General features: G+C 49.9%; 1 protein-coding gene across 1 annotated transcript in view; it reads left to right on the forward strand.

The window, feature by feature from the left end:
* Nucleotides 1-512: 512 nt before the first annotated feature.
* The window catches only part of LOC120394983 (coagulation factor XIII B chain-like), a 51,326-nt gene continuing 24,264 nt past the window's right edge, over nt 513-27,574 (forward strand). The window contains exons 1-5 of the mRNA XM_039519161.1: nt 513-591; nt 15,285-15,485; nt 17,600-17,785; nt 20,222-20,398; nt 21,812-21,988. Of these exons, the coding sequence (XP_039375095.1) occupies nt 522-591; nt 15,285-15,485; nt 17,600-17,785; nt 20,222-20,398; nt 21,812-21,988 (811 nt within the window). The 5' untranslated portion in view covers nt 513-521. The remainder of the gene's footprint in view (nt 592-15,284; nt 15,486-17,599; nt 17,786-20,221; nt 20,399-21,811; nt 21,989-27,574) is intronic.

Genomic DNA, 27,574 nt, shown 5'->3' on the forward strand with positions numbered 1-27,574 from the left:
CAGCAAAGTTTTGTTTGTCTAGCACACAAAGGCAATGACCGTTTTTTCTCTTTAGACCTACCAGCTTTCAGTGCAAACAAACTAGTAGAATGTAGCCAGTTAGGGATGGAAATAGAAGAGAAAACTAGACAAGCTATCAACCAAAGTAAATACATTGATAACAGCAAAATGGCCTTTAAACCATGGGGCCTGAAAATTCCCAGAATTTATGGCTACTGGTTTCCAGTTAATCTATTTTACCATTTGCCAAAGTTCATTATTTTATAGTGAAAGCAGCTACCATTTTCAGCATTTTTCTCATTATGCCTCACTATTATTGAGCTTCTTAATTGAAATAGAGCTACTCAGGTCTAGTCATTCCATTTAAGGAATAAAAATCAGTAAGTGCTTTGAAATACCATTTTTGTGTGTTACAAAACATAGTCCAAATACCTTTTTGCAAATAATTAACTGAGTTTTCAAAAGAAATACTGAGTTTGCCACTAGTGTTCACAGAATGGTGAAAGCTATTGTTAGAGACAATGAATATAGCATTTAAAAGCTGGATTTTTCTCATAATTTTGGTTGATTCAGGAGAAACCTCGGCAGAAGGTAAAAATACTGAGGCATTCATTTATTTAGAAAAGAATATGATAATCTAGAATATAGTTTACATATTGCTCTTAGGAAAGTGCTTTATGCAGTTGCTTTAATTTGATAAATGGTTTTATTCTTAATGGGGATATATTTTTGCTAGTGGGTTTATATTTATAATAGTTTTGATTGAACACTTGCTATGAAGAGTGAGCTGTTGCTATGTTGAACCTTGAAATTGACACAGCTATAGCACCTCTGGGAAAAAGTTCAGACACTAACATGAACATCCCATTTTATTATTTCTGGAACCATTTCCTTTGAGCTCATTCTGCAGCAGTTACAGAAACAGACTTTAGTTCCATTTTATTTGTAGACAAATCATATAAATTGCAATGGTTGAAGGTACACAGACTTATAAAAGTAAAAGAGAACTAGGGAATCAAATGCTAGCCTAATGCTAATAACCTAAGATGATGCTCTGTACCTCATGTTCCTGGTTCCTCCAGCCTGGGATACTGCTCTCTTCACCCCTGTTTTTTAGAAGTCAAAATTTTTAACTATTTCCATCAATAGATAATATGACACGTCACTGGTATCCACCTCCCTTATCTTTTATTTTTTTTCTGCAGGCTTGGTCACTTCTAACTGGACCAATCTACCCTTGTCTATATTTTTAGTTTTTCCATTGTAAGAAAATTACATCCTGTCAGTCTATAAATTCCTGCCATGTAGCTTCCAGCGTGCAGACCAATTTACAGACTGCTCTCCGCTCTCTAGGTAGGACCTCCTTGAATTAAGGTGCCCCTCTTACCTTCTCTTGTTAGGCCTATCTAAAGGAATTAGGAATGCAGGAATTTCAAGTTTGTTTAGTAGAGCAATATGTTAATTCAATAAGTCATTAATCAAGCCTGATGATGTCAATAATAGTTTACCAGTAAGTAGTAGTTACTTTCCTTTGTTCTAACAAAAAGAAATGCAGGGGTGCCAAACTTGCTTTGGGCAGATGGCCACATTCCATGTTAAATGATAGCCCATGGGCTGGAATATAATTTAATTTAGAATTCTTCTTCGAGTGATTGCTCCTATGCATTCCAGTTAGGTGTGCGCGCTGCGCGTGCATGGCTCTTCGGAAGATTTTTACCCTAGCAACTCCGGTGGGCCGGCTGGGCGCCCCCTGGAGTGGCGCCGCTATAGCGCAGGATATATACCCCAGCCGGCCCGTCCGCTCCTCAGTTCCTTCTTTCCGCCCGTGACGGCCATTGGAACAGTGGAGCACAGCTTAGCTGACCTCCACTTCCCTAGCTACTCGTAGTGTTCTCGTTCTGTGTCTAGTTGTAGTTAACTCTGTTTGTTTGTAGAATAGTATAGTGTATTTATTTTGCAGGGGTCGGGGTTTATCCCCTTCCCCTCACCCGGTGCCGGGTCCGATGCCCGGTCCACAGCGTTTTCTAATGCTCGGCCGGCCACAAGCCGCTGCCGACAAGGGATCTTCTCCTAAGTGCCTCGAGGGATCTTACCTCACAGATAAGTGCCGCATTTGTGAGGCCCTTAATCAGTGAACAAAGGGGAGCGGGGCTTTCGTTTTAAACAGCTCCTGAGGGAGGCAGCTCTTGCTCCTCCGCTCTCGGCGCCGAGCGCTAGTTAGTTTTCATGGCGCGCTCCCTCGGCACCGGATCGCCGGTACCGCCAAGGCCTCCTGGCACTACCGTCGCTACCGACGTACCCTCGGCATGGACCCCTCTCCTGGAGGATGAAGAGTTACTCCGGCCAGGCAAGAGCCGTCGAGTCCGGTGCTGGAAAGCTCCCCGGTTCGCACCGTGGTTGAGCTCGCCCGGAAGCTGCGTCCGAGCCGCCTGCTCCGCAGCTGAGCGCTATGCTCAGTCGGATCGCCCGGCACCGATGTCTGCCGCGGCACCGACAATATCCGCACCTTTCACTCCGGCCAGGCAAGAGCCGTCGAGTCCGGTGCTGGAAAGCTCCCCGGTACGGACCGTGGTCGAGCTCGCTCTGAAGCTGCGTCCGAGCCGCCTGCTCCGCAGCCGAGCGCTATGCTCCGTCGGATCGCCCGGCACCGATGTCTGCCGCGGCACCGACACTATCCGCACCTTTCACTCCGGCCAGGCAAGAGCCGTCGAGTCCGGTGCTGGAAAGCTCCCCGGTACGGACCGTGGTCGAGCTCGCTCTGCAGCTGCATCCGAGCCGCCTGCTCCGCAGCCGAGCGCTATGCTCTGTCGGATCGCCCGGCACCGATGTCGGCCGCGGCACCAACAATATCTGCACCGTTAACTCCGGCCAGGCAAGAGCCGTCGAGTCAGGTGCTAGAAAGCTCCCCAGTACGCACCGTGGTCGAGCTCGCCCGGAAGCTGCGTCCGAGCCGCCTGCTCCGCAGCCGAGCGCGATGCTCAGTCGGGTCGCCTGGCACCGATGTCTGCCGCGGCACCGACAGTATCCACACCGTTAGCTCCGGCCAGGCAAGAGCCGTCGAGTCCAGTGCTGGTAAGCTCCCCGGTACGGACCGTGGTCGAGCTCGCTAGCATGCTGCGTCCGAGCCGCCTGCTCCGCAGCTGAGTGCTCTGCTCCGTCGGACCGCCCGGCACCGATGTCTGCCGCGGCACCGTCAATGTCCGCACCGTTAACTCTGGCCAGGCAAAAGCCGTCGAGTCCGGTGCTGGAACGCTCCCTGGTACGGGCCGTGGTCGAGCTCGTTATGAAGCTGCATCCGTGGTGCCAGTTAGGGTCGAGCTCACTATTCCCTCCACGCCGGAGACAGTGTCCACGGCGAGGGGGCTGATTGCAACGACAGCATGTACGCTGCCTCAACCCCCGGCACCGCCGGTTGGGGTTACATAGTCGATGGGCAAGCCTGCCTTGATCAAACCACCCTACCTCGGCACCGCAGAGCGGCACCGTTCAGGTCCCGCAGATGTTCTCGGTCCCGTCACCGATCTAGGTCTCGGCACCGTTCTCCATGTAGTGCTCGCGGCACCGGTCAGCATTCTGATCCCCGGTCCGGGACACTCAGTACCGATCAAGCCCCAGGCACCGGGACGCTCGTAGCCACTCCTGATCATCGAGCCTCGCACCCTCGGTCGACCGCCCGGCACAGCTTCGGTGGCAGGTCCCGTTCTCGGTACCGGTCTGTCTACCAGTACCGATCCCCGGTGCCGCATCGAGCGACGTCAGTTACAGACGGAGACTCTACCAAGAGCTTTTCAGCTCCTCCAGGGCCATCCAGCCACGCATCAGTGTCATCCCGTGCGGACACTTCATATGCGTAGCACTCTGTTTTCCGATGTGCCCTCCGGAGTCTTCCAGGAGACCTATTAGTGGTCATTCTGGACGCCTTGAGTGTACTCCCACGCCAGAGGCGTACCGGGGACCCCATCTCGCTCCGTTCCCTCGGAGCTCCGGGTGCCAGAGGTGACAATTAGTCGTCCCCGTCCGACCGGTACAGAGCAACCCCCGGTTCGGCACCGGGCTCCCAGATCCCACCGGATCAGCGTTCGTCCAGGAGCTCGAGCCCACACAGGACCCGCTTGTCCCTGGCCTTTCTTCTTCCTCCTCCCCAGATGAGGTGGGGGCAGGAACATACCCCTCCGGCCCTCCTCTAATCGAAATGCGACCAGCCCCTAAATCCAAAGAGGCTGGGCGTGTGGTCTTACTGGGCCGTAAGATGTACCCGGAGGGGGCCCTGCAACTTCGTGTAGCGAACCAGCAAGCCCTGCTTGCTGTGGGTGGCAGTGGGCAAATTTACAGAGTCGGTTCTTCGGAACTCCCGTCAAGAGTTCGATGCCCTCCTGCAGCAAAGGACGGAGCTGGAGAGAGCTTCCCTCCAGGCCTCGTTGGACGCAGCTGACTCCGCTGCCATGACTCTGGCCTCGGGTGTTGCCACGCGGCGCGTTTCATGGCTCCAGTTGTCGAGCCTTCCCTCGCAGCTGCGGCACGCTATACAGGTCTTGCCCTTCAATGGCACAGGCCTGTTCTCTGAAAACACTGGCCCTAGGCTGCAGAACCTAAAGGGCAGCAGGGTCACTTTGCTCTCTCTCTCTCTCTCTCGGCATGCACACGCCGGTGATTCAGCGCCGACGTTTCCGTCCCCAACCTCCGCTCTTTCCCTGCGCCTTGACAAAGTCAGGACTTGGCCAGCAGACGTGGCTTACACGGTCGTGGCCATCAATCCGCACCCCAAAGGAGCCGGAATTAGGGTCCTTCTAACCACCAATGGGGCAAAAGCCTTCCCATCCTCGCCCCTCTCACGAGCGATTCCTCTGGCAAGAGGTGCGGACGCTCCTCTTCATCGGAGCTATACAGGAGGTACCTAAGGGCGAAACCTAATCCCCTAGGCGAAAGGAGGTCTCAGACCTACCCTAGACCTGCGGGAACTCAACAAGTCACGATGCAGAGTTCCGCATGGTACCCAGGGCGACCGTCATCCCATCCTGGGATCCCGGAGACTGGTACGCCGCCCTCGATATGAAGGGCGCGTGTTTTCACATCGCCATTTCTCTTCCACACAGAAGGTACCCTCGGTTTGGGGCCTACCATTGTTATTTCCAGTATATGGCCCTCCCGGTTGGCCTCTATACAGCCCAGGGGTGTTCAAAGTGCATGGCTGTAGTCGCCGCCTTTCTTCGCCACCGTCGCATACACGTTCTCTGTATCTAGACGAGTGGCTCATTCGAAGAACAACCGGGCCCAAAGTACCAGTCATGTGGGCATCGACACGAACCTATTCCTGTGTCTAGGCCTGATGATCAATAGTAAAATCCACTCTGATTCCCATTCAGGGAAGGGAATTCATTGGGGCCGTCCTGGACTCCAGACTCGCCAGAGCCTGCTTACCTCAGTCTTGGTTTCAGGCGAGGGTAACAGTTGTATAAGGTCTATGGACCTTCCCGCCAACTTGGACTCGCACTTGCCTACGTTTCCTGAGTCACGTGGCTGTCTACACGTTTGCAACCAAACATGCCAGGCTTCGCCTCTGTTCACTTCAATCGTGGCTCACCTGGGTGTGCCACCCGGGCAGAGATGCCATACTCGTGGTCGGGTCGTTCCCCCCGAGCAGCCTAGGCTCCCTCCACCGGGAGTCGGCGTCCTCCCCGGTGTATCCGGGGATGCTGTTTCATTCACCCCTCGGGGTCCCTCATGACAGACAGCCCATCTCTCGGCTGGGTGTGCACCTGGCGTAGTTTTGCACTCACGGCCTTCGGTCAGCGCAAGAGCTGGCCTTACACATTAATGTCCGAGAGCTGAGAGCAGTCTGCCTTGTGTACCAGGCGATTCAGCGGGCGGATCGCTTCAGCAGATCCTTCCTGTCTCACAAGTGGTGGTTTCCTCCCGTCTTTATCTATTCCGTTTTCCAGAAGTGGGTCTTTCCCCGCATAGCCCTCCTCGCTCTCGTGAGAACGGAAAGAGAGAGAGAAATTCTCCTCGTTCCAAGGCCTCTCCCCAGGCTCGGTCTTGGAGGATTTTCCTGAGGCCGTGGATCAGCCATCTACCGTACGCTTTCCACTGTCCCCGCTGGTTCACAAGGTCCTGCTCAAACTCCGCAGGGACAGAGTGCCCCTGATCGGGATCGCTCCAGTGTAACCTGGGCAGCACTGGCACACCATGTTGCTACACCTGTCGGTAGCAACCCTCTTGGCACAGACCCCATGACATGGAATCACGGCAACCTTCACCACCCGCTCTTGTAATCCCTGCACCTCATAGCAGGACTCCTGCGTGGCTAAACCGCTCCGAGCTATGTTGTTCGACCTCGGTTCTACGGGATTCTCCGGGGTGGTATAAAATCATCCATTCGGTTGAAGTATCTGGCCGAGTGGAAGCGTTTCTCATGCTGCTCCAAAACGCGCAAGGTTTCTCCCGCCGAGATCCCGCTCCATTCCATCTGGTTCCTCAGGGCTTGGAGCGTTTATGCACCCCCCCCCCAGTGGGGCCCCACCATAAACCTGGCTCTTCAATCTGGTTCTAACCAGTTTTATGACTGCCCTATTCGAGCCAATGTCTACATGCTCGTTGACATAACTGTCCTGCAAGACAGTTTCCTGTAGCCTTTCCTGCGGCCACACGAGTCTCCGAGCTTCAGACTCTCACAATAGGCCCAAGGTATACTGTGTTCCTCAGGGACAAGGGTAGTTATTACCACGTCCAACCTGCCTCCCTAAGGAGGTGTTGGCCTTTTATATCTACCAGGATATCTTCCTTCCGATCTTCTTTCTGAAGCCACTCTCTTTGCAAGGAGAGCAACGGTTGCCCTCCTTCGACATCTGTAGGGCGTCCGCAATCTATATCTAGCGGACAGAGCCCTCTCGTAACGCCCCCAAAACCTTCATCGTACCGGCATACCGGACGAAGGGCATACCTGTCTCCTCCTAGAGGATTTCATCTTCAATGACGTTGTGCATCTGCACCTCTTCTGTTTTGGCCCATGTTCCATAGAGCCACATTGCTGCACATTCCGCCAGGGCTCACGCTTCTCAGCTGCCTTCCTGGCTCGCATTCCCTTTCGGGGGATGTGTTGTACACCTATCTGGTCCTCGGTCCACACCTTTGCCTCATTGGTCCCGGAGTCCAGAGCTGTTGCAGCCTCTGGCTTAGCAGTTGCGTTCTGCAACAGCTAACTCCGACCCCACCACCTAGGTAAGGCTTGGGAATCACCTAACTGGAATGCATAGGAGCAATCACTCGAAGAAGAAAAGACGGTTACTCACCGTAGTAACTGTTGTTCTTCGAGATGTGTTGCTCCTATCCATTCCAGACCCGCCCTCCTTCCCCACTGTCGGAGTAGTCGGCAAGAAGGAACTGAGGAGCGGACGGGCCGGCTGGGGTATATATCCTGCGCTATAGCGGCGCCACTCCAGGGGGCGCCCAGCTGGCCCACCGGAGTTGCTAGGGCAAAAATCTTCCAAAGAGCCGTGCACGCGCGGCGCGCACACTTAACTGGAATGGATAGGAGCAACACATCTCGAAGAACAACAGTTACTACGGTGAGTAACCGTCTTTTCAGCTCTCCAGTCCCCAGCAATTTTCCCACTGATGTCACAGTTAGGGCTTGTTTACACTTACAAGTTTTGTTGCCAAAAACTGGCTTTTGCCAACAAAACAGTGATAGTGTACACACTGCAAGGTCACTTTTTTTGGGGGGAAAAACCTTAGTTTTGGTGACAAAAAAGTCCGTCCCTGTAAGAGACTTTTGTCTTTTCCCCTCCCTTTATTGTCGACAAATAGCCAGTGTAGACACCACAGGTTTTTTTTTTCTGATTTTTATCGGCCACCAGAAAGTATCCCACAATTCCCCTGCTGCTGCTCTGGTCAGCAGTTTGAACTCTGCTGTCCTGCAGCCAACCCGCCCCTCCCCTTTGCAAGCCCTGGGACTTTTAAATCTCACTTAATACAGCCCCAACAGTGGACTTTCGTACTTTAAATTGATTTGTGACTGACTGGTAGCAGTCTGGATTTGCCAGCTTCCACACAGCGATTGCAACACACTCCTCTATGGGAAGGGCAGCTCTCAATCTGGTGTCCTTGCGCCACAGCTCAGGGGCCAGCTCAGCATGTAGCTCCATGAAGGTTGCTTTACGCATCCTAAAGTTCTTTGAGTGATTGCTCATGTGTATTCCACAATAGGTGCATGCTCGCCACGTACACTGGTGTCAGAAGTTTTTCCCTTAGGAATACCTGTAAGGGAGCATCCCTAGCAACCCCTGAAGGGCGCCTCCATGCTGTGGTGTAAGGGGTGCCACCCTCAGTTCCTTCTTGCCGCTAGTGAAGGTGCTTCGGAACTGCTCTGCTCCAGCTTTTTTGCTGTAGCTTGTCCCCAGCCTCTTGTTCATTCAGTGTATGTGACCTGTAGTTAGTACTCTATTAGTTTTAGTTTAGTTTAGTTTAGCTAGTGCACCTGGGCTGGGGCGTGCCCTGGATTTTAAGTCATGTGACACTTGTAGGTGCCCGATGTCAGTGAGTGATTCGCACGTGGACTGTCTACACTGTTTGGGTGAAACTCATCTCAGTGATTGCTGTAAGATTTGCAAGTCGTTTAAGCCTCAGACCAAGTGAGAGAGAGACATTAGGCTCTGGACTATCCTCATGGAGTCGGCGTTGACCCCGACTCTGGCGTGTCGCTCCAAGTCGGCACCGGGCACCACGATGTTGGTGCGTGGCAACCCCCCGGCGCCATCTACTAGTCGGCACTGCTCCATGTCCACAGGGCACACCAAGAAGGCTAAGAAGAGGCCTTTTCTGCTGCGGCACCAGAGTAAATCTGAGGCAGAGACTAGACGCATGTTGGGTAGTCCTTGATCCCCATTGGGCTCTAGGCCTTCAACTTAAGTCGAGCAGAGTAGTCTGGCCCAGTCTTAGCAGGCTTCCCTGGATGTCTGGAAGCTCTCAATGCTGGAGGCCCTGCAGGCGGCCCAGGACGTCATGCTCATGCCGGTACCAGGAGCACCGCCAGAGGCCCCACGCTCCAGAGGCAAGTCGCCACTGGGATCTCCACAGTCACCCCCGACTCAGTATCGGTTAAGAGAATGCTCCCAACGCCGTTCGCCACTCAGCAACCGTTCCGTGTGTAGTCCATTTGGGTCGCCGTTGACTCCCACCAGGTTCTCTGGCTGGGTTCCGTCTGACCAAGACTCCAGGCACCACTCCACCTCGAGGAGCAAACACTGACGGGACCGAAGTAGACAATGCCGAAGCCCCTTATCTCGGAGGGGCTATTGTAGCCCGTCGCGACATGAACGTCAACGCTGTTCCCGTTCGTCGTCCTGCTCCAGGACCCCACCACATCACCGCTCCTGCAGCCCCGGGTGTTAATCACTGGCCAGTCGCCATCGCAGATCCGCCTGTCCAGAGCCGATCGTCAAGCAGCTGTTACCAACGGTACCGGTCCTCCATGTCGAGGTCGCAGTCTTGGGGTCGGCACTGCTCCCAGCACTACCGCTTCTCTCAGTCCAGGGACAGTGGCAGGTCGTACGTCAGCCCAGCCTCCCTTTGTAGCCATCCATCGAGGGGTCAGGTGAGCCAGGCTGAACAGCCCGCTCCCCCGGTGCCACTGCAGTACAGTGGCACCGGGCCCCGTGCCTGGCGCAATGGTACCAGTGGGCACTGTGGCCCCCGACGCAGCCCCCAGTGGGGGTTCGCTTGGTGGCCGGAGCTTCAGAAGGGTCGTTGGCCTTCCTTTTCCGACCTCTGAGGAAGGAGTCAGTGGGACATACATCCTCAGCACCATGCCCAGAGGCTGACCAAGTGGTGGATCCTCTGGCGCCGGTGCACATACAAAGTTTTATGGAACCAGCCTCCTCGCCCTCCCCTCCTCCCTCCGTCCCGCAGGAGGACTCTAAGGCCCAATAACTATTAAAAAGGGTGGCATCAAGCCTCAATCTTGAGGTGGAGGAGCCCTTGGACTCCCTGTTTAACGGACTGTCCGCCTCGGTACCAGGCAGGGTGGCCTTGTCTCTCCACGAATGGGTGGTGAAAATTTCAAATGCCCTGCGGCAAACCCCGGCCTCACTGGGCCCATCTCTAAGAGAGTGGAATGCAAGTATTTTGTGCCAGCCAAGAGACATGAATACCTATACACCCACCCTGTCCCTAACTCTCTGGTAGTCGAGTCGGTCAACCACAGGGAGCAGCAGGGCCAACCCGCCCCTATTCCCAACAATAAAGATTCAAGGAGGCTGGACTCATTTGGAAGAAAAATTATTTGTTTTTGAGCTTCCAGTTACGGGTGGTGAACCATCAGGCTCTCCGGGGCCAGTAAGAGTTCAACCTGTGGGTCTCTTTGCCCAAGTTCGAGGACTCCCTCTAGGAGCATGACAGGAAGCAGTTCAAAGCGCTGGTGGAGGAGGATACAGCAGCTGCTAGGGCAACCCTGCAGGTAATGTCGGATGCGGCGGACACGGCCACGTGGTCCATGGCCTCTGCAGTGTCCACGAGAAGGACGTCATGGTTCCTGCTCTTTGGGCCTCTCACAGACCTCTTTGCAGGACCTCCCATTTGATGGCAAAACTCTGTTTGTGGAACAAACGGCTATAAAACTGCGTGGCCTGAAAGATTCCCACACGATGCTTCAGACTCTGGGCATCTATGTTCCGGCTCCAGCTAAACCTAAGTTTAAGCTGCATCAGGCTCCTGCCCAAGCTATCCATTCTAAATATGATCCCGCTTATAAAAAGTTGTGGGACTATAAGAAATGCCTGCAGAGGCAGTCTCGGCCTGTCCCCCAGCCTGGGTCCTCCAAGGGCAAGCAGGCAAGGAAAAGGTGGTTTTGACAGGACACCCTGGGTCACCCTGCCAGTTCTCGTCAGGGTTCCACCCCTAATAAAATTTCCCTTCTCCAATCAGTTGTATGCTTTCCTCCTGGAGTGGTCGTGGCTGACCTCGGACCGATGGGTCCTTAACACCATCTTCTGGGGCTACACCCTACAGATTACTTCCACCCTGCCCAACCACCCTTCGCCCCTTCCCTCCTGGAGGACCCCTCTCATGAGGCTCTACTTGAGCAGGAGGTGGGGCTCCTTCTGGGCCTAGGAGTGGTGGAAGCGGTGCTGGGGGAGTTCAAATGCAAGAGGTACCACTCCCACTATTTCCTTATCCCGAAGGCCAAAGGAAGGTTCAGGCCCAATCTGGACCTGCAGTGCCTGAACCAGTATATGGTAAAGCTCAAGTTCTGCATGGTCTCTCTGGCCTACATCATCCCCTCCCTGGATTCCAGGGACTGATATGCTGCCCTTGATCTGCAGGACACGTACTTCCACATTCATATAGTCGAGGGGCACAGACGCTTCCTCCGTTTCACGGTGGGGCAGGAACACTACCAATTTATGGTCCTCCCCTTTGGCCTGTCCACTACCCCCAGCATATTCACAAAATGTATGTCGATGGTAGCGGCCTACCTCAGGTGACGGGCGGTCCAGATCTTCCCCTACTCGGACGACTGGTTGGTCAAGGGCAGCTTCTGGTCGCAGGTGCAGGATCACATGGCACTCCTTCTGTCCACATGCACCACTTTCGGCCTGTTGGTAAACACCACCAAGTCCACATTAGTCCCAGTACAATGCATAGAGTTTATCGGGGTGGTCCTGGATGCCTCGTTGGCCAGAGCCTCCCTCCCACCAGACATGTTCAAGATCCTGAAGGGGCTAATCAACACGGTCACAAAGTTTCCGGTGACAACAGCCAGAGTGTGCCTCCAGGTTTTGGGTCACATGTTGGCGTGCATGTAGTCCGTCATGCCAGATTCAGGATTAGGCCCCTCCAGCTCTGGTTGGCCTCAGAGTTCTCCCAGGCCAGGGACAGGATGGACAAAGTCCTCACAGTGTCTGAGCCAGTGCTCACCTCCCTTCAGTGGTGGTCCTCCCCGAGAAACATGCTCCATGGAGTCTTGTTGAGGGGCAGGGCCCTGTTGCTGGAACTGGTGTCTGATGCGTCGGACCTGGGACGGGGGGCCCATGTGGGGAACATCCAAACCCAGGGTCTGTGGTCCACTCAGGACGTGACCCTCCACATAAATATCAAGGAGCTCAGGCTGGTACAGCATGCATGCATGGCCTTCCACTCACACCTAGAGGGTTCCCACGGACGACACGGCCTCAATGTTTTACATCAACAGGCAAGGAGGGGCCCAATCCCCTGCCACGAAGCCCTCATGCTGTGAGACTTTTGTTTAGCCCACGACATCTGCCTACATGCCTACCACCTATCTGGTGCCCGGAACTCAGGTGGATTGCTTGAGCAGGGATTCTCTCAGCACGAGTTATCTCTCCACTGAGAAGTGGTGCACAGAGTTTTCTGAGTGTGGGGAACTCCCCAGGTGGACCTGTTCATGAATCAGCAGAACCGTCCCTGTCCCCGATTTTGCTCCGAGGGGTGTCTCATGTCCCCATCCAGGACATTTGTAGGGCTGCTACGTGGTCTTCAGTTCACATTTTCACCTTGTGTTATACGATCATCTCCCAAACCAGGGAGGATGCCGGGTTTGGCAGGGCTGTGCTCCATCCTGAGAATTTGTGAATTCCTACCCACCTCCAACAGATATAGCTTGGAATCACCTATTCTGGAGTACACACGAGCAATCACGCGAAGAAGAAAAGACAGTTACCTTTTCCGTAACTGGTGTTTTTCGAGTTGTGTTGCTCATGTCTATTCCACATCCCGCCCTCCTTCCCCTCTATTGGAGTTGTCTGGCAAGAAGGAACTGAGGGTGGGGGGAGCGTGCAGTGCCCCTTATACTGCGCCATGGAGGAGCCACTCCAGGGGTTGCTGGGGGTGCTCCTCTATGGATACTGCTAGGGGAAAAACTTCTGGCACTAGTGCACATTGCGAGCACTCACATCTATTGTGGAATAGACATGAGCAACACATCTCAAAGAACACCAGTTACTGAAAAGGTAACTGTCTTTTCTGTACCCATTGGTCGTCAATCCACACCTGCATGATGACAATGCGATCCCATCAATCAGTGCTTGTTTTCCTAGCCCAAAAGCGATGCTCTACCGTATGCAGCTTCTCTGTGAATGCACAAAGCACTGATAAGTTGCTGCCATCTATATCACACTCGGGTGCCTGCAATTCATCCTCTGCTAACTTTGCGAGTAACTGCTAGTAATTGTGCTGCCATGCATGATGTCCTCACGACAGCTAACATTGCATAGAAGAGAAGTGCAGGATCCAGCCTCTCGCACTGCAGATACTGGCGCGCACTACAGAGGAATGACAATTGAAAAAATGGCATGAAAGAAAACCAGATACCTTTGGAGGGGTGGGGCACACAGAGGTGCATGATGGTATATTTTGCACATCCCAGGATGTGCCACTCTCCATTTCCGCATTCCCACAACGTTTACCAATGGATGGTGTCGCCAGGCACTGTGGGATACATACCCACAGTCCATTGCTCTCACTGTTGACAAAGGTGCCCGGAATGTGGACACGATCTGTTGACAGAGGGAGAAAATGTACACACACTTTGGCAACTTTGCTTTTGTCAAATTTTTTTCCTTGTTGACATTAGTTTCATTGAAAAAACTTGCCAGTGTAGACAAGCCCTTAGGTTAGGGGTCTCAAACTCCCATCCCCTGGGCCATCTGAGGCCTGAGAATGTCCCCAATGTGGCCCATGGGGCTTCAGCAATTTTGTGGCTGGGTCTATCCTTTGGCCCCGCCTGCTGCCCTGGGTGCTCCACCCCCCTCCCCCCACACATGTCCCCTGGGTGACTTACACTGGCCCGGGGCCCTGCCAACCACGGGCAGTGCAGCGGAGCTGAGCAGTTTCTGCCTGCTCGCTCCATGAGTCTGCCAGCCCCTCCTTGCGGCCCCAGGGCAGGGTGGGGCTGTGCCTCTGCGCGCTGCCCCTGCCCCTGCCCCAAGCACCCCTTAGATCAATGGGAAGCTGCGGGGGCAGTTCCAGGGGGCAGCAGCGCACAAGGCCCCCCCAGCCCGCCCTGCCTTGGAGCCCCAGGTAAGTGCTGCATCCCCAATCCCCTCCCAGAGTCTGCACTCCCATCCTTTCCCCACATACCCCCCACCCCCAACCTCCCTCCCAGAGCCTGCACCCTCCCCACAGCCCCAAACTCCCTCCCAGAGCCTGAAACCCCACCCCCTTCTCCTGCACCCCCACCCCTGCCCCATCCCAGAGCCTGCACCCAGCACCCAAACTCCATCCCAGAGCCTGTACCCCAGATGCCCTCCCCCACCCAAACCTCCCAGAGCCCATCCTCTCACTCCTTCTGCACCCAAACTCCCTCCCTGAGCCTGCACCCCAATCCCCTACCCCAGACCTCCTCCCCCACCCAAACTTCCCCCTAGAGCTTTAGGCAGGTGGGGGTTGGAGATTTGGGGGGTGGAGTTTTGGAGGCCGGGTTCTGGGTGGCATGAGTAATATTATTGGCCCGCTGGGAGGATTTGAGGACTGGCACTGGCCCTAAGGTAAACTGAGTTTGAGACCACTGTGGTAGGTTTACAACCAGTGCCTGGAGAGTATCTGGCCTAAACATTAGTATCTAAATACTTAGGTATTTTTATTATTATTATTATTATCATGTCACATTCAACACTGCTCAGTGGGAAAACATGCTCCCTTTTACAGCCGCTGCTGTTTTGGCCCTCTTATGTCACTTCTTTTCCCCAACCTCTTTTTTTTTAACTCTTCCATTCTTCCCTGTGCATTTATTTCTTTGCAGAAACTTTCAATTCTCACATTGCTGTGGCTTCCTTGACACATCTTCCCCATTTCATCTGCTAAAATTATCAGCAATAAAATTAGTTATGTTGACACTGAAATGTTAAATTTATTGCAACCATGAGGCCTAGAAACTCGTTTTAGATGGAAACTGAGGTTCTAGACCATCCGAATGTGTCTAGCATGCAACATAAATAGGTCAACTTGGCTGAATCCATCCCTTAGGCCTTAAGCTTGACACCCCCTTGCTAAATATGTTACCTTTTAGTTTCACTGAATCTGCCCATTTATTGTAGTATAGGACAAAGTGAAAAGAAATGTCTTTGATTTTCAGTATAATTACTCACTAACAACTAGGCAACTCAAGTATAAGTTGAAAGGATAAATGGTTGCAGAATTGGACCTCATATGTGAACCCTAGGTACCTATACAGAATTCAGCCAAGCCAATTAATTGTAAATTAATCCAGAAAGCACTGTTATGCATGGGAGACATTTGTAATGAACAAAACATAATTAAATCTTTTGTAGATAAGCCTTGTGATTTGCCACTCATAGAAAATGGGAAGATAGCCCAGTATTACTATAGTTTTAAAAGTTATTATTTTCCAATGAGTAAAGAGAAAAAGCTTTCCTACACCTGCGTGGCTGGCTATACAACTGAATCTGGGAGTCAAGATGCAAGGATAACATGCACAGCAACAGGATGGTCACCAGCACCAAAGTGTTATAGTAAGTCACTTTCATTAGCCTTTTTTGTTTCCTGTGGACATTGTAATGGATTTCACCAAGAGGGTGTAGTAATGAAACCATAACTTAGGGAAAAATTAGGAAGTAGAACTGGATATTGACACTTTACCTCCTTCTCTCTGAAAATTAGTACCAAAACCAGGAATGTTGCCTTTTTGTGAAATCAGATAAATTCATGGGGGATAGGTCCATCAGGGCTCTTAGCTAGGATGGGCAGGGATGGTGTCTCTAGCCTCTGTTTGCCAGAAACTGGGAATGGGCGATGGGGATAGATCACTTGATGATTACCTGTTCTGATTAACCTTCTGAAGCACCCTGGCACTGGCCATTGTTGGAAGATGGGATACTGGGCTAGAAGGATCTTTGTTTTGACCCAGTATGGCTGTTCTTATGTTCAGAACATCCCTATTTATTTTCAGCCTTTGTGTTTTCATTATTGTTTTTATTCAAGTGGTACTGGATTCCCCTTCCATCCTCCATGATAAGCAAATGACCAATTTCAGTCAAATTTTAGTTCACTTTGCCTCCCCGCATCTTCAGTAATTTTGCCTCTTACAGGTGGAAGCCCTTCCCTTAAAACAGAAATTTTCTGGCTCAGCAGCAGGGGTTAAACAAAGTGAAAGCTGCACTTTGGCATCAGTAGGGTTTGCCTGCAGGTGACTGGTTGGCTGCTCCCTCAGACAGTAATCGCATCCCAGAGAGTATTTAGGGTGTTACCCAGGGTTTTCAGAACCCAAAGCAGTGGGTGTCAGGAATAAATCAATGGGGGGACAGCTCCTCTGGCTGATAAATGATTGGTACAAACAAGAATGCTTTAACCTAAAACTACCTTTTTATTAGGTTTCACGCACACACAAAAGTGCTGTAGCAGTAGGTTGAGAGCATCCCAAACATTTATATTTACTCAAAGTCTGAGATGGTTTTGAGTAATCAACAACCATAATTCTGTGCGCTGTCCTTCCATCCAGCTACTAGGGCATTTAGGTGCCAGCTTCTTGCCCAAAGAAAAGCTTCCTTGGATTGCTCCAAAGTGTATCCTTTTGCCTAATCTTTTATAGCTAAATTAAACAAAGCACATAACTCATAGCGACTTTTAGTGGGTCACTATAGTAACCCCAATGGGTCACCAATTCTCCTAATTTAAGCAACCTACTCATTTATCTTTTAACAAAGCATTCTGTGTATCTCTAGTCATAACAATAAAATGTATATGTAGGGGCGCTTAAAACCAAGGCTGACTGTTCAAACATTCCTTCCATTCTCATGGTACATTAACTTTCTGTCCCATCCTCCCATTCTCATTAGCAGAAACTGCAAACATACAGCTGTTTGGCCTTGCCTCTCAAAGCCCTAAGATTATTTCTAGCTATGTGGTATTTGGTTTTCAGCTAGCAGTGGCTGGACATACAAAACAGCTGACTGAAATAATGTCAGGTTCCAGAGTTACACACAGTAATATCAAGTTCTGAGGTTATAGAGGAGTGGGGAGAACATCTGTGCCTCTTAAAGTGAATTTTTAAAAAATAGAGGGCACATCTGGCCAGTAGACAGTGAAATCACCAAAACACTGAACTCTCTCTTGCTCTCCTTGTGCGCTCATCTGTTTATGATCTGCTGATGGTCATCAGTTCCCTTCCTGGTGCCCTTTAATTGCTACTAGGAGAGAACTCTCACTATGTTTTTGCAAGTGCTCCTATTTTACTCACTGGGACAGGGTCTTATAGCTTCAAAGTTGGGCAATTTCTCCAACTCTCAGGACTGTCTCCATCACTTCAGGTCTGATTGTGTGCACTGCAGCTTCAGTAGCAATAAAGAAAATAGTCAAGACTGGCAAGAAAGAAGATTGTGTGAACCCCACCACTGTCCAGATTCACTAAACTAGGTGACTTTATTATCTTTCTAATTTCAACATTTAAAATACCTATTTGATATTGGGTTTTTTGTTACTATGTCAGGAAGGTAAGTAGATAGAAAAATTGTTGGGCTCATTATCTCCTCACTGTAGGCAAATATAGGAAGCAGACAAATCCCCATGTAAATATATATAATACTCTGTCAGTTGTCTCCTTCTAATCAGCCTACTTCTTTTCATGTAGAAAAATGTAGCAAACCTCTCTTGGAAAATGGCATCTTCTCTGATACAAAAGTGTCCTACAAAATATGGGAACAATTGTTGTACAGATGTGCTTCCGGCTATCAAACTCCAGGAGGTAATGCTGATGAAACAGTGCAATGTCTTCCAGAAGGATGGTCTTCTCACCCAAGCTGTGCTAAAAAGTTTGGTATGAATTTACATTCCTCTTTATAACTGACTTTCTTTGTATCTTTGCTGCTATATGATACCGTTACAGCTAGAGTCTCCCTGTGTTAGGGCAGCTTTTAAACTCACTGGGGCAAATTTTCAGCTGGTCAAAATCAATGGGACAACATCAATTTGCATTAGATGACAATAGTCCCCATTGGGACTACTTATATCACATGCATAAAGTTAAGCCTGCATGTAAAGGTATACAGGATCATGGGCCAAATGGGTAGATGATTGAAACCTTACACATTTTCTAATGAGGTTAGGGATAGTATAAATACTGTTTTACATTTAATATTTCTGTCTTTCCACTGTTGGGATATTAACTTCAGAAGGGGAGCTACTATACAAATGCCATAGCACTGAATGACAGTGGGTGATAATCTCTGTTGCTATCACATTGCCACACTTTTTTACATTGTAAGTTAAGTTTAATTATTCACTAATACTACATGTGTAGACTGAGCTATAGATTATGTATTAATTATATTGATTACTTAAGCATTCCCAGTTATCACTTACAGAATTAACAGGGTCTTGTCCCAAGATCAGGACCAGCATTATTAAAATTACTATGTAACTGGGAACCTCGATGGGCACAGTGGAAACACTCATGCTATAAGAACTCTTCTGTGTTTACAAATAATGTATTAATACCTTCAGGTCAGTCACACACACACTGCAACTCAATAAGGTAGATAGAGATAACACAGAAAGTATACCTGAACTTCCATACTCACACCATCCTTGCAGAATAACCTGGAATGTTAGCAATTATCTTCCTCATCACCATCACCTTCCTCATCTTCACCAGTGGCCATCATTCTTACATATCTCTCTCCTACTGCCCACAGGTTGGGATATAACTTTTATAATACGTTACACTGATGCCAGTATGTCTAATGCATATTCAGTAGGGGTATTTCCCTCTTCCTTATTCGTACTTTCTCAATCTACTAGTGTTGAGGTGTCCTTCTATAGGTTAGTATATTAATGATTTCAACTCATTATCATATACTTTAATTCATTGCTATCACACTCTTGTGGTTGGATGTTCCTTCGAAAACTTTCCAAAAGCTGACGTTAGCTTATGCTTCTATGGCTGGCTGATGTCATTATGGACAAAATTCCCCTTTACACTCTTCCAGTTCCCCAAAACTTAGGGGTTACCTTTGGGCCATTTATCTATGCCAAAGTTCATAGCCCTCAAGCCTCATGCTAACTGCTGAAGCCAGTGTCTTGCAGGATATAAGCCTATAGGTTCCTTGCATTCTTACTGAATATAATAACGGCAAGGCAGTGAATATAGTAAAGGCAAGCTATCCCTATGGGCTACAAATGTTGACAGTTAAGTAAATTTCCATTTTAAAAGTAGAAAATGTGGTAGAATTGCATTGATTTCCATCTTCTGCATGTCCATGCAGACTTTGGCTCACCGTGTCAAATATAAAAACTTCTGGAGTGTGGCCACCTCTTGCTTTCCTGTGGCTTGTAAGATTGTTTTATTGTGCAATGGGACTAAGTATAATTAGAAGTAGTACACACTAAAAACTAGAGCTGGCTGAACACTATTTGGTGAGTAGTACATTTTGTTCATTTAGGGTCAATTTTTCTTTGGAGATCAATCTATTTGCAATTCAGAAACACTCACTGAATGGTAAAAATACAGAGAAGCACTACAATTATTTGTAAGGTATATCTATGGAATTGTATTCGTAGTTCAAAATATATTTTTCTCTGGTCCCTAGCTGGTTACCCTACCCTAGAGAAACAGCAGGCATGCCTGAAGAGAACTCTTTGGGCCTTGATTCTCTCTGGTAAAGGGTGGACTCAGAAGGGAAAGTTCCATTTCTCTTGCTATTTCCATTTTGAAGAGTGCAGGACTTTTATGACCACCCTACTAGTATAATCTAAATCTTGTTGCCACACGCGTCACACTTACTGCTGTGTGTGAATGTTGGTTTATGTCTGTGAGTTACAGTTAAAATCTCTGCCTGTTAGGCAGGGTGCTATAGGAAGAAGATAACTGCTTAAAGCTCCTACACTCGCTCACACAACAGTGAGAGACTGTGTAAGTGTATATAAAGTTGGGAAGCTGCAGAGTCAGAACTACTGAAACAAACACGTTTGAGTCTGAATATACTTATTTGAATCAGTATAGTCAACATGGCTGTGCATCTGGTGCAAATTAATCCATTTCCCTCCAAACTTTGTTAATAAATGTATATCAGAGGACTTGAATAACTGATGCCCCAGCTATTTACAAATTAATTGCAAAGCTTTGTGTCAGATTTGAACAGTCTACTAAAAACATGAGACTTTAATGAGGACATAGTGAGAAAAATCCTATGTCATGTAATTTAAATGAAATAAGCCCCAAAATGAATGCACTTTTTTTCCGTTTTTTTTTAAGATAGGTGCTTAGTACCAGACTTACATCACGGCCACTACTCCACAACCCAGCGGATCCTCAAACTGAATGAAACACTGATGTATGAATGTGATGAGGGATACCACACCAGAGGAGGAAACACTATTGAAAAGGCAGTCTGTCGCACATATGGATGGTCCCTTACTCCGAACTGCACTAGTATGTTGTTGTCTTTATGTAACCCTTCTGCCCATCAGAGATGGCAGCAACAAGAGCTGGGTTCAGTATCTAGGGATTCCCTTTCAATAACACAAGGCAAAACTGGCTCGAGCTCCCACCCAGTGACCTGGGACAATTACATACCACCCGCCTCGGGTGCCTGTAGGAGGCAATACTTCCCCTCTCACAAGCACAGAGTCTGAGTGTATCAAAAGCCTTTTAATAAAGGAGGGAAGTGGGCTGTAGCCCACGAAAGCTTATGCTCAAATAAATGTGTTAGTCTCTAATCTGTCACAAGTACTCCTGTTCTTTTTGCTGATACAGACTAACTCGGCTGCTACTCTGAAACCACAAACAAGATTCATAACACAAATGATGAGCAAAAGACCCATCCCCAAGTAAGTTTAGCAGTATCCTTTTCCCCTCAGGGTCTTAAGTCCAGCAACCCAACAGTCACCGCACCCACAGTTTCTATCCTTGGTCAGTGCAGACCCCAGAGTTCAGAAGTTCATCTGCAGAATTTACCTCCCAGCCTGGGGTGGGGGGGGCAGTATGGGGGCATCTTACATGCACCACTGCTCATGTTGATGGCTGATTGCCACACCTCTCCATGGGTTCTGCTGCAGTCTTCACCAGCAGCTGCACCTCTCTGCTAGCCACTCACCAACTTGTCTTCAGCCCCTGCCTACTTAACACAGCTCTCAGTGATTTCAGCTGTTCAGGGGGTGGGGGTCTCAGTGCTGGCATACTCAGAACCACTAGCCCAAAGTAGGGCTAATGCATACACCTAGGAATCAGTGATTTCAGCTCTGCGGTACCTGACAAGACTCCTAACTGAGTCAAAATTAGCTCTATTATTACACCATGGAGAGAGGAACGGTCAAAGTGGTGTTTCAGGACTACACTGCCAGGTACACATACCTGTCCCCAGCCCTTCTCAATTCACTGGGCTTTGGAACCCATGTCCCTTGCCTAGCGGGTGCTGCTTGGTTGAAGGCGAGTCCCTCCATCATAAAATGCCAAGTACAGTTCTACTGTTCTTGATTCACATAGCCAAGATAACAACATTTTATTACTCCTGTCCCAATAACAAAGAGACTGGGGATCCCACAGCAGCTGAAGTGACCATTTGGGCAAGCAGTCCATTATGCTAGGCAGGTTGGGTGTGCCCATGCAAACGAGATCAGCCCCTGAAGTCCTTTTCCACAGCTCACCACCAGATGTCAGGGTAGAGCTCATTCTGACTCTGCTTACATCTAGAATAACTTAACCTGAATCTTCCGAAGTCTGGTATTCTTTAACCCTGCAGCCTTTCTTTCTTTTATGGGAGAAAAGCTTCCAAACATTTAATGGATTTATTATGATAGAGCTGTTTTAAATCTGTTTTACCCAGTGTGTGTTTTTCTTTTCTAGAAGTAACGTGCTCCTTGTTAAGTGAGATAGAACATGGGAATTTCTATCCCAAGAAGAAAAGCTATGAGGAAGGAGATGTGGTTCAGTTTTTGTGTCAGAAAAATTACTCTTTGAATGGATCTGATTTAATTCAGTGTTATGACTTTGGATGGTATCCAGAGCCTCCAATATGTGAAGGTAACTCTCTCTGTGTATCTCTTCCAGCCCCTACACCACCCTTATTATTACATTTTAAAATATACATTAAAATAACACTGAAGTTTCAAAGTGAAGCCCTCAAAAGTTAGGAAATTTCAGAATTAAGGCTTCCTGTTCAACCTTAATTCAGCCTCCTTATGCATATGCATCAATAGTCTTTAATTACATGCTCACAAACTATTCTACCCTCCACCACCAAGCTCCACCCCTTGTATCTGCCTCCTTCCCTTTCCCCTTCAGCTCCCCCTCCCAGTTCTTTATCCCTCTGCATTTGAATCAGGCTGCACACTGCCTGGGAGTCAGCAGAAGGAACACTGAAAGCACAGAAAAAGTCTCTTCCTCCTCCTGGTTTCTGTAAGCCATAGTGGCCTGCAGCAGCTGGGAGCAGCAATTTCAAGGAAAGTGCTGCTTAGCCCTTGCAGCCTAGGATGGAGCATGCTCAGTTACTGTGTGGGAATGTCACATGCAGTAGGATATGTGAGAGGACGGAGCATGCTCAGTGCAGATATAATCTTTAGAAAATTTGCTTCCTATTTCTAAACTTCTACTTACTGTGTAATAACTGCAGTTTTCAGAGACTGACACATTCTTCTTCAGGTGATTGCTCAGGTGTATTCCACAGTAGGTGTGTGTGCTCGCCATGTGCACCGGTGCCGGAAGTTTTTCCCTCAGCAGTACCCATAGAGGGAGTGCTGCTGTGACCCCTGCAGTGGCACCATAAGGGGAGCCACGCGCTCCCCCCACCCTCAGTTCTTTCTTGCCACCAGTGACTGTGCATCGGAACTACTCGCTCCAGCTTTGCTGCAGCACATCTCAAATCTCGTTTGTTTTTCAGTAGTACCTGTATCAGTTCATAAAAGTTCTAGTTTAGTTAGTTATTCTTCGGGCTGGGGCATGTCCCAGGGTTTAAATCGTGTGAGTCTTGCAGGAGTTCGATGCCCAGGAGTGACCCGCACACTGAGTGTCTCTGCTGCCTGGGCAATCCCACATCAGCAACCGCTGTAAAATCTGCAGGTCCTTCAAACCCAGGACGAAAAAAGAGAGAGACATTAGACTTCAGGCCCTTTTCATGGAGTCGGTACTGGCTCCTACCCTGGTGCGCCGAGCGGAATCGGCACCGGGTACCTTGTCTTCGGCATGTGGTGATTCCCCCAGCACCTTCTGATGGCCGGCACCGCTCCCCATCGAAAAAGCAGAGGAAGGCTTCATCGTCTCAGAAGCGTAAAGAGAAGGCACAGTTGGGCAGCCCCGGTTCCCTGCTCCGCTCTAGGTTGAGCGGAGCAGCCCGGTTGTGTTGATTCAGACCTCTCCGACTGAAGTCTGCATGCCTTTGACACCGGAGGCCCTGCAGGTGGCCAAAGATATTATGACCCTGCAGGTGCCTGGGGCACCGCCAGCACCCGGACTCTGCTCTAGAGGCAAGCCGCCACTGGGATCTCGACAGCCCACGCCAACCCGCCACAGATCCCGGTCAGGAGACTGATCTCGGGACTGCTCGTCACCCAGTGTCCTGTCAGGACACAGCCCCCAGCCTCCACTCTCATTGCCTTCCAGGTTGTCTGGTAGGGTGCCATTGGAGCGCAGTTCTAGGCACCGCTCCACACCGAGTACAGAGTATTGGCGGGACAGGTGCCCACGCCGTAGACGCTCCTGCTCCCAGTATGGACGCTGTCACTGGTCACGCTCTAGCTCTTGCATGTTGAGGCACCCTGCTCATGATTCTTGGCAGGGATCGCCAGCTCTGTGTCATCGTGGATCCAGGTGTCAAAGCATCTCAAGGAGTAGCAGCTCGAGGTACTACGATTCCTTGACGTCGGAGTCCTGGTCCCATGGTAGACGCCATGCTCGGTACCACCACGCATACCAGTCGCACAGCATCGACAGGTGGTTGGTGACCCAGACCTTGACCCACACGCAGCGCCCTATGCTCCAGCCGGGCCAACCTGACCATCTTGTGCCGCTGGTGCCACTGATGCTGCACCAGAGCCAATTGCAGGGCCCCCCATGGCAGAGCCAGTGGTGCCAGTGGGTCCCCTGGCCCCCTGTGCACGTCTAGCAAGGCCCTTGGTTGATAGTGGGAGCATCAGAGGCTCCATCAGTTGTGCTATCCAGACCTCTGAGGGATAAATCGGCAGGTCACAGCTCCTCGGCATCGCACGAGGACTCCGATCAAGGGGTGGTCCCTGTGGCACTGGCTGACATGCAGACCCTGGTACTGGCCCCCTCCCCTGCACCGGATGACAAGATTGCAGTTTCACCCCCCTCCGTACTGCAGGAGGATTTCAGGGCTCATCAGGAGCTGCTAAAGCGAGTAGAATCCAGTCTCCATCTCCAAGCTAAGGAGATGGAGGGACCCTTGAACTCACCGTTTAACGTGCTCTCATCCTCGGCACTGGGCAGAGTGGCCCTCCTGCTCCATGAAGGGGTGGCCAACATCTCCAATGCCCTCTGGCAAACACCGATGGAGGAGAGAACGCGTTTGGAGGGGGTCAGGCATGTTCTCCTCAAAAGTAGGAGGCCATCCACACTCCAAGCCTACCTGGCAAAGTGGCCCTGATTCTCCAGGTGGGTGGGCGAGCGGGATTTTTCCCCAACGTCTGCCCCACTCCAACTTATCCTTGAATACCTACTTCACCTTAGAATTCAAGACCTGGCCCCTTCCTTTGTCAGGTGCACCTGGCGGCTATTTCAGCGTTCCATCCGCCGGTCCAGGGCTGCTCGGTTTTCTCCCATGTCATGACCGGGTGTTTCCTTAAGGGGCTAGATTGGTCCTTCCCTTATGTTAGGACCCCTATCCTTCAGTGGGAAATAAATTTGGTGCTATTCCGCCTCACGGGGCCCCCGTTTGAACCCCTGGCCACATGCTTGTGGTCTCACCTTTTCTGGAAGATAGCCTTCCTCGTGGCCATCATGTCAGCCCAGGGGGTCTCGGAGCTCAGGGCCCTGACCTGTGACCCCCCCCCCCCCTTACACTGTCTTTCACAAAGACAAGGTTCAGCTCTGCCCACACCCTGCAATCCTCCCGAAGGTGGTCTCCACCTTTCACATGAGCCAGGACATCTTCCTACCTGTCCTCTGCCCTAAGCTGCATACCTCTAATGAGGAGCGCTGCCTCCATACGCTCGACGTGTGCAAAGCTCTGGCCTTTTATTTGGATTGGACTAAGCCAGGTTCTGCAGGTCTTCAAAACTCTTTGTTGCCTCAGCCGAGCGCACAAGGGGCCAACCGATCTCCACCCAGAGGCTTTCCTGGTGGGTTACATCGTGCATCCACACATGCTATGACCTAGCAGGGGTTCCCGCACCACCTATTGTAAGGGCTCACTCAACAAGGACTCAGGCCTCGTCGGCTGCCTTTGTGGCCATGTCCCCACCCAGGACATATGTAGGGACGCTACCTGGTCCTCAGTACACACGTTCACGTCGCACTATGCGATCGTCTCCCACACCAGGGATGACGCTGTTTTCGATAGGGCTGTGCTCCAGCCAGGGAATCTGTGAACTCCTACCCACCTCCATCAGACACAGCTTGTAATCACCTACTGTGGAATACACATGAGCAAGCACTCGAAGAAGAAAGGACAGCTACCTGTTCCGTAACTGATGTTCTTCGAGATGTGTTGCTCATGTTTATTCCACATCCCGCCCGCCTTCCTCACTGTCGGAGTTGGTCTGGCAAGAAGGAACTGAGGGTGGAGGGATCACGCAGCTCCCCTTATAGCGCACTATAGTGACACCACTCCAGGGGTTGCAGCAGCGCTCCCCCTATGGGTAGTGCTGAGGGAAAAACTTCCGGCACTGGTGCACGTGGTGAGCACGCACACCTACTGTGGAATAGACATGAGCAACACATCTCGAAGAATGCCAGTTACAGAACAGGTAACTGTCCTTTTTCAGAGAGATGGCAAAGATTTTATCACTTACCTCAGTGTTTCCCACAGCCAACTGTAAAGTCCATTCTCCAAAAAGTGGAGGCTCTGGAGCTTATCAATAAAAGAGTTGTAAAAATAAAATTTTATAAGGGTCAAAACAACATATTTTCCCCCAGTCTTGTTGTGGAAAACTGCTGCACCATTTAGCTGAATCGTTTAATACCACCACCACCACCACCACAAGTCAGCTTGAGGCAGACACCCAAGATGGGAAACTTCACCCTTAATGGTTAAAATTTGACTATTTTATAAGCAATTGGAAAACAGCATCTTCTAATGGAAAGTGTCAGGCAAACTTTACTATAAGAATTGTTACCTGCACCACCTGTAGTACAAGTGTGATAATTTAATGTGTCAGGGTTTGACCAATAGATAATACAGGGCCGCCCGGGGCGGGGGCAAGTGGGGCAATTTGCCCCAGACCCTGGACCCCACAGGGGCCCCCACGAGAGTTTTTCAGGGGCCCTGGAGCCGGGTCCTTAACTCGCTTTGGGGGCCCCGGAAAACTCTCATGCGGCAATTCGGCGGCGGGTGGTCCTTCCACCCCGGGACCCGTCGCTGAAGACCCCAGGCCCCTTGAATCCTCTGGGCGGCCCTGAGATAATAGTAGCAATGTGACTTTTTAATGAAACTGTAAACACTTCTCATGACTGTCTCGTAATTCTGAAACCTGAAAGTATGTTCTTGGTTAAATGCCATATTATCTATCAGAGGAAAATCCTTGTTCCACTGAAATCAAGGGCAAAACTCTCATTGACTCCAATGGGATCTGGATCTTTTCCTTAGCATTTTACATTCACAACATACAATCATTTGCGACTTAAAACTGGTGCCAAATCATGTGTCCCTTGAAGGCCATGGACTTTCACTGATGTCAGTGAGAGCAGTTTCAGGCCCCTGATTAATTTCTTAGCTAGCTCAGTTGATTCAAGGGAATCAAAAGTGGAAAACATCAACATAAGGTAAAAAATAGATCTAATTTTGGAGTGTAAGTTACAACTGAAAAGAAATATGTAATAGAACATTGTGCACCCGAGTTGCTTGATTTGAATGCACATCAGAAGTGGGCATGGCCTTCCATAAAGAAATCAAGTTCCTTCAACTCTCTCTCTCTCTCTGTTCCTTTTCAAAAGCAAAATAAACACAGAGCAAATTGAACATGTTTACGGCAGCTTTAACTTAAACTTTTTGTCACTGCACACGTGGGCTCATGGCCGATATTAGTGCTGCTGTGGGAGACTCTGGGAACCTATAGGTTGTGTCAGAGACTTATTGCTATTGATTCATTTTTTATCCTGAAATTATGCAACCAACTTCTATATGGTGGGATCTGCACACATCAGGATGCATTGTGCTTAATTGTTTTGTGCTTAGTTGTATGTAATAGTGTGGATGCTTCTCTCCATTATAGATTTGTCTCTGAATGGGGCAGATGCATGTCTGTGCATGATCCCTGTTCATTCTATGATGTTGCAGATGTTTTTATTATTTTGAATGTAACCATACTCTATTTTTCCAACAACAAGCACCTCAGAGTTGACAGGCACGCAGAAAGCATATATATGGTATATTGGGTGTGCTACACAGTAGCAGTGTTTGTACAAATTTAAATTTCAGTCACCTAATTTCTTTTA

Source organism: Mauremys reevesii, unplaced genomic scaffold (assembly GCF_016161935.1).
Source record: "Mauremys reevesii isolate NIE-2019 unplaced genomic scaffold, ASM1616193v1 Contig87, whole genome shotgun sequence".
Taxonomy (NCBI): domain Eukaryota; kingdom Metazoa; phylum Chordata; order Testudines; family Geoemydidae; genus Mauremys; species Mauremys reevesii.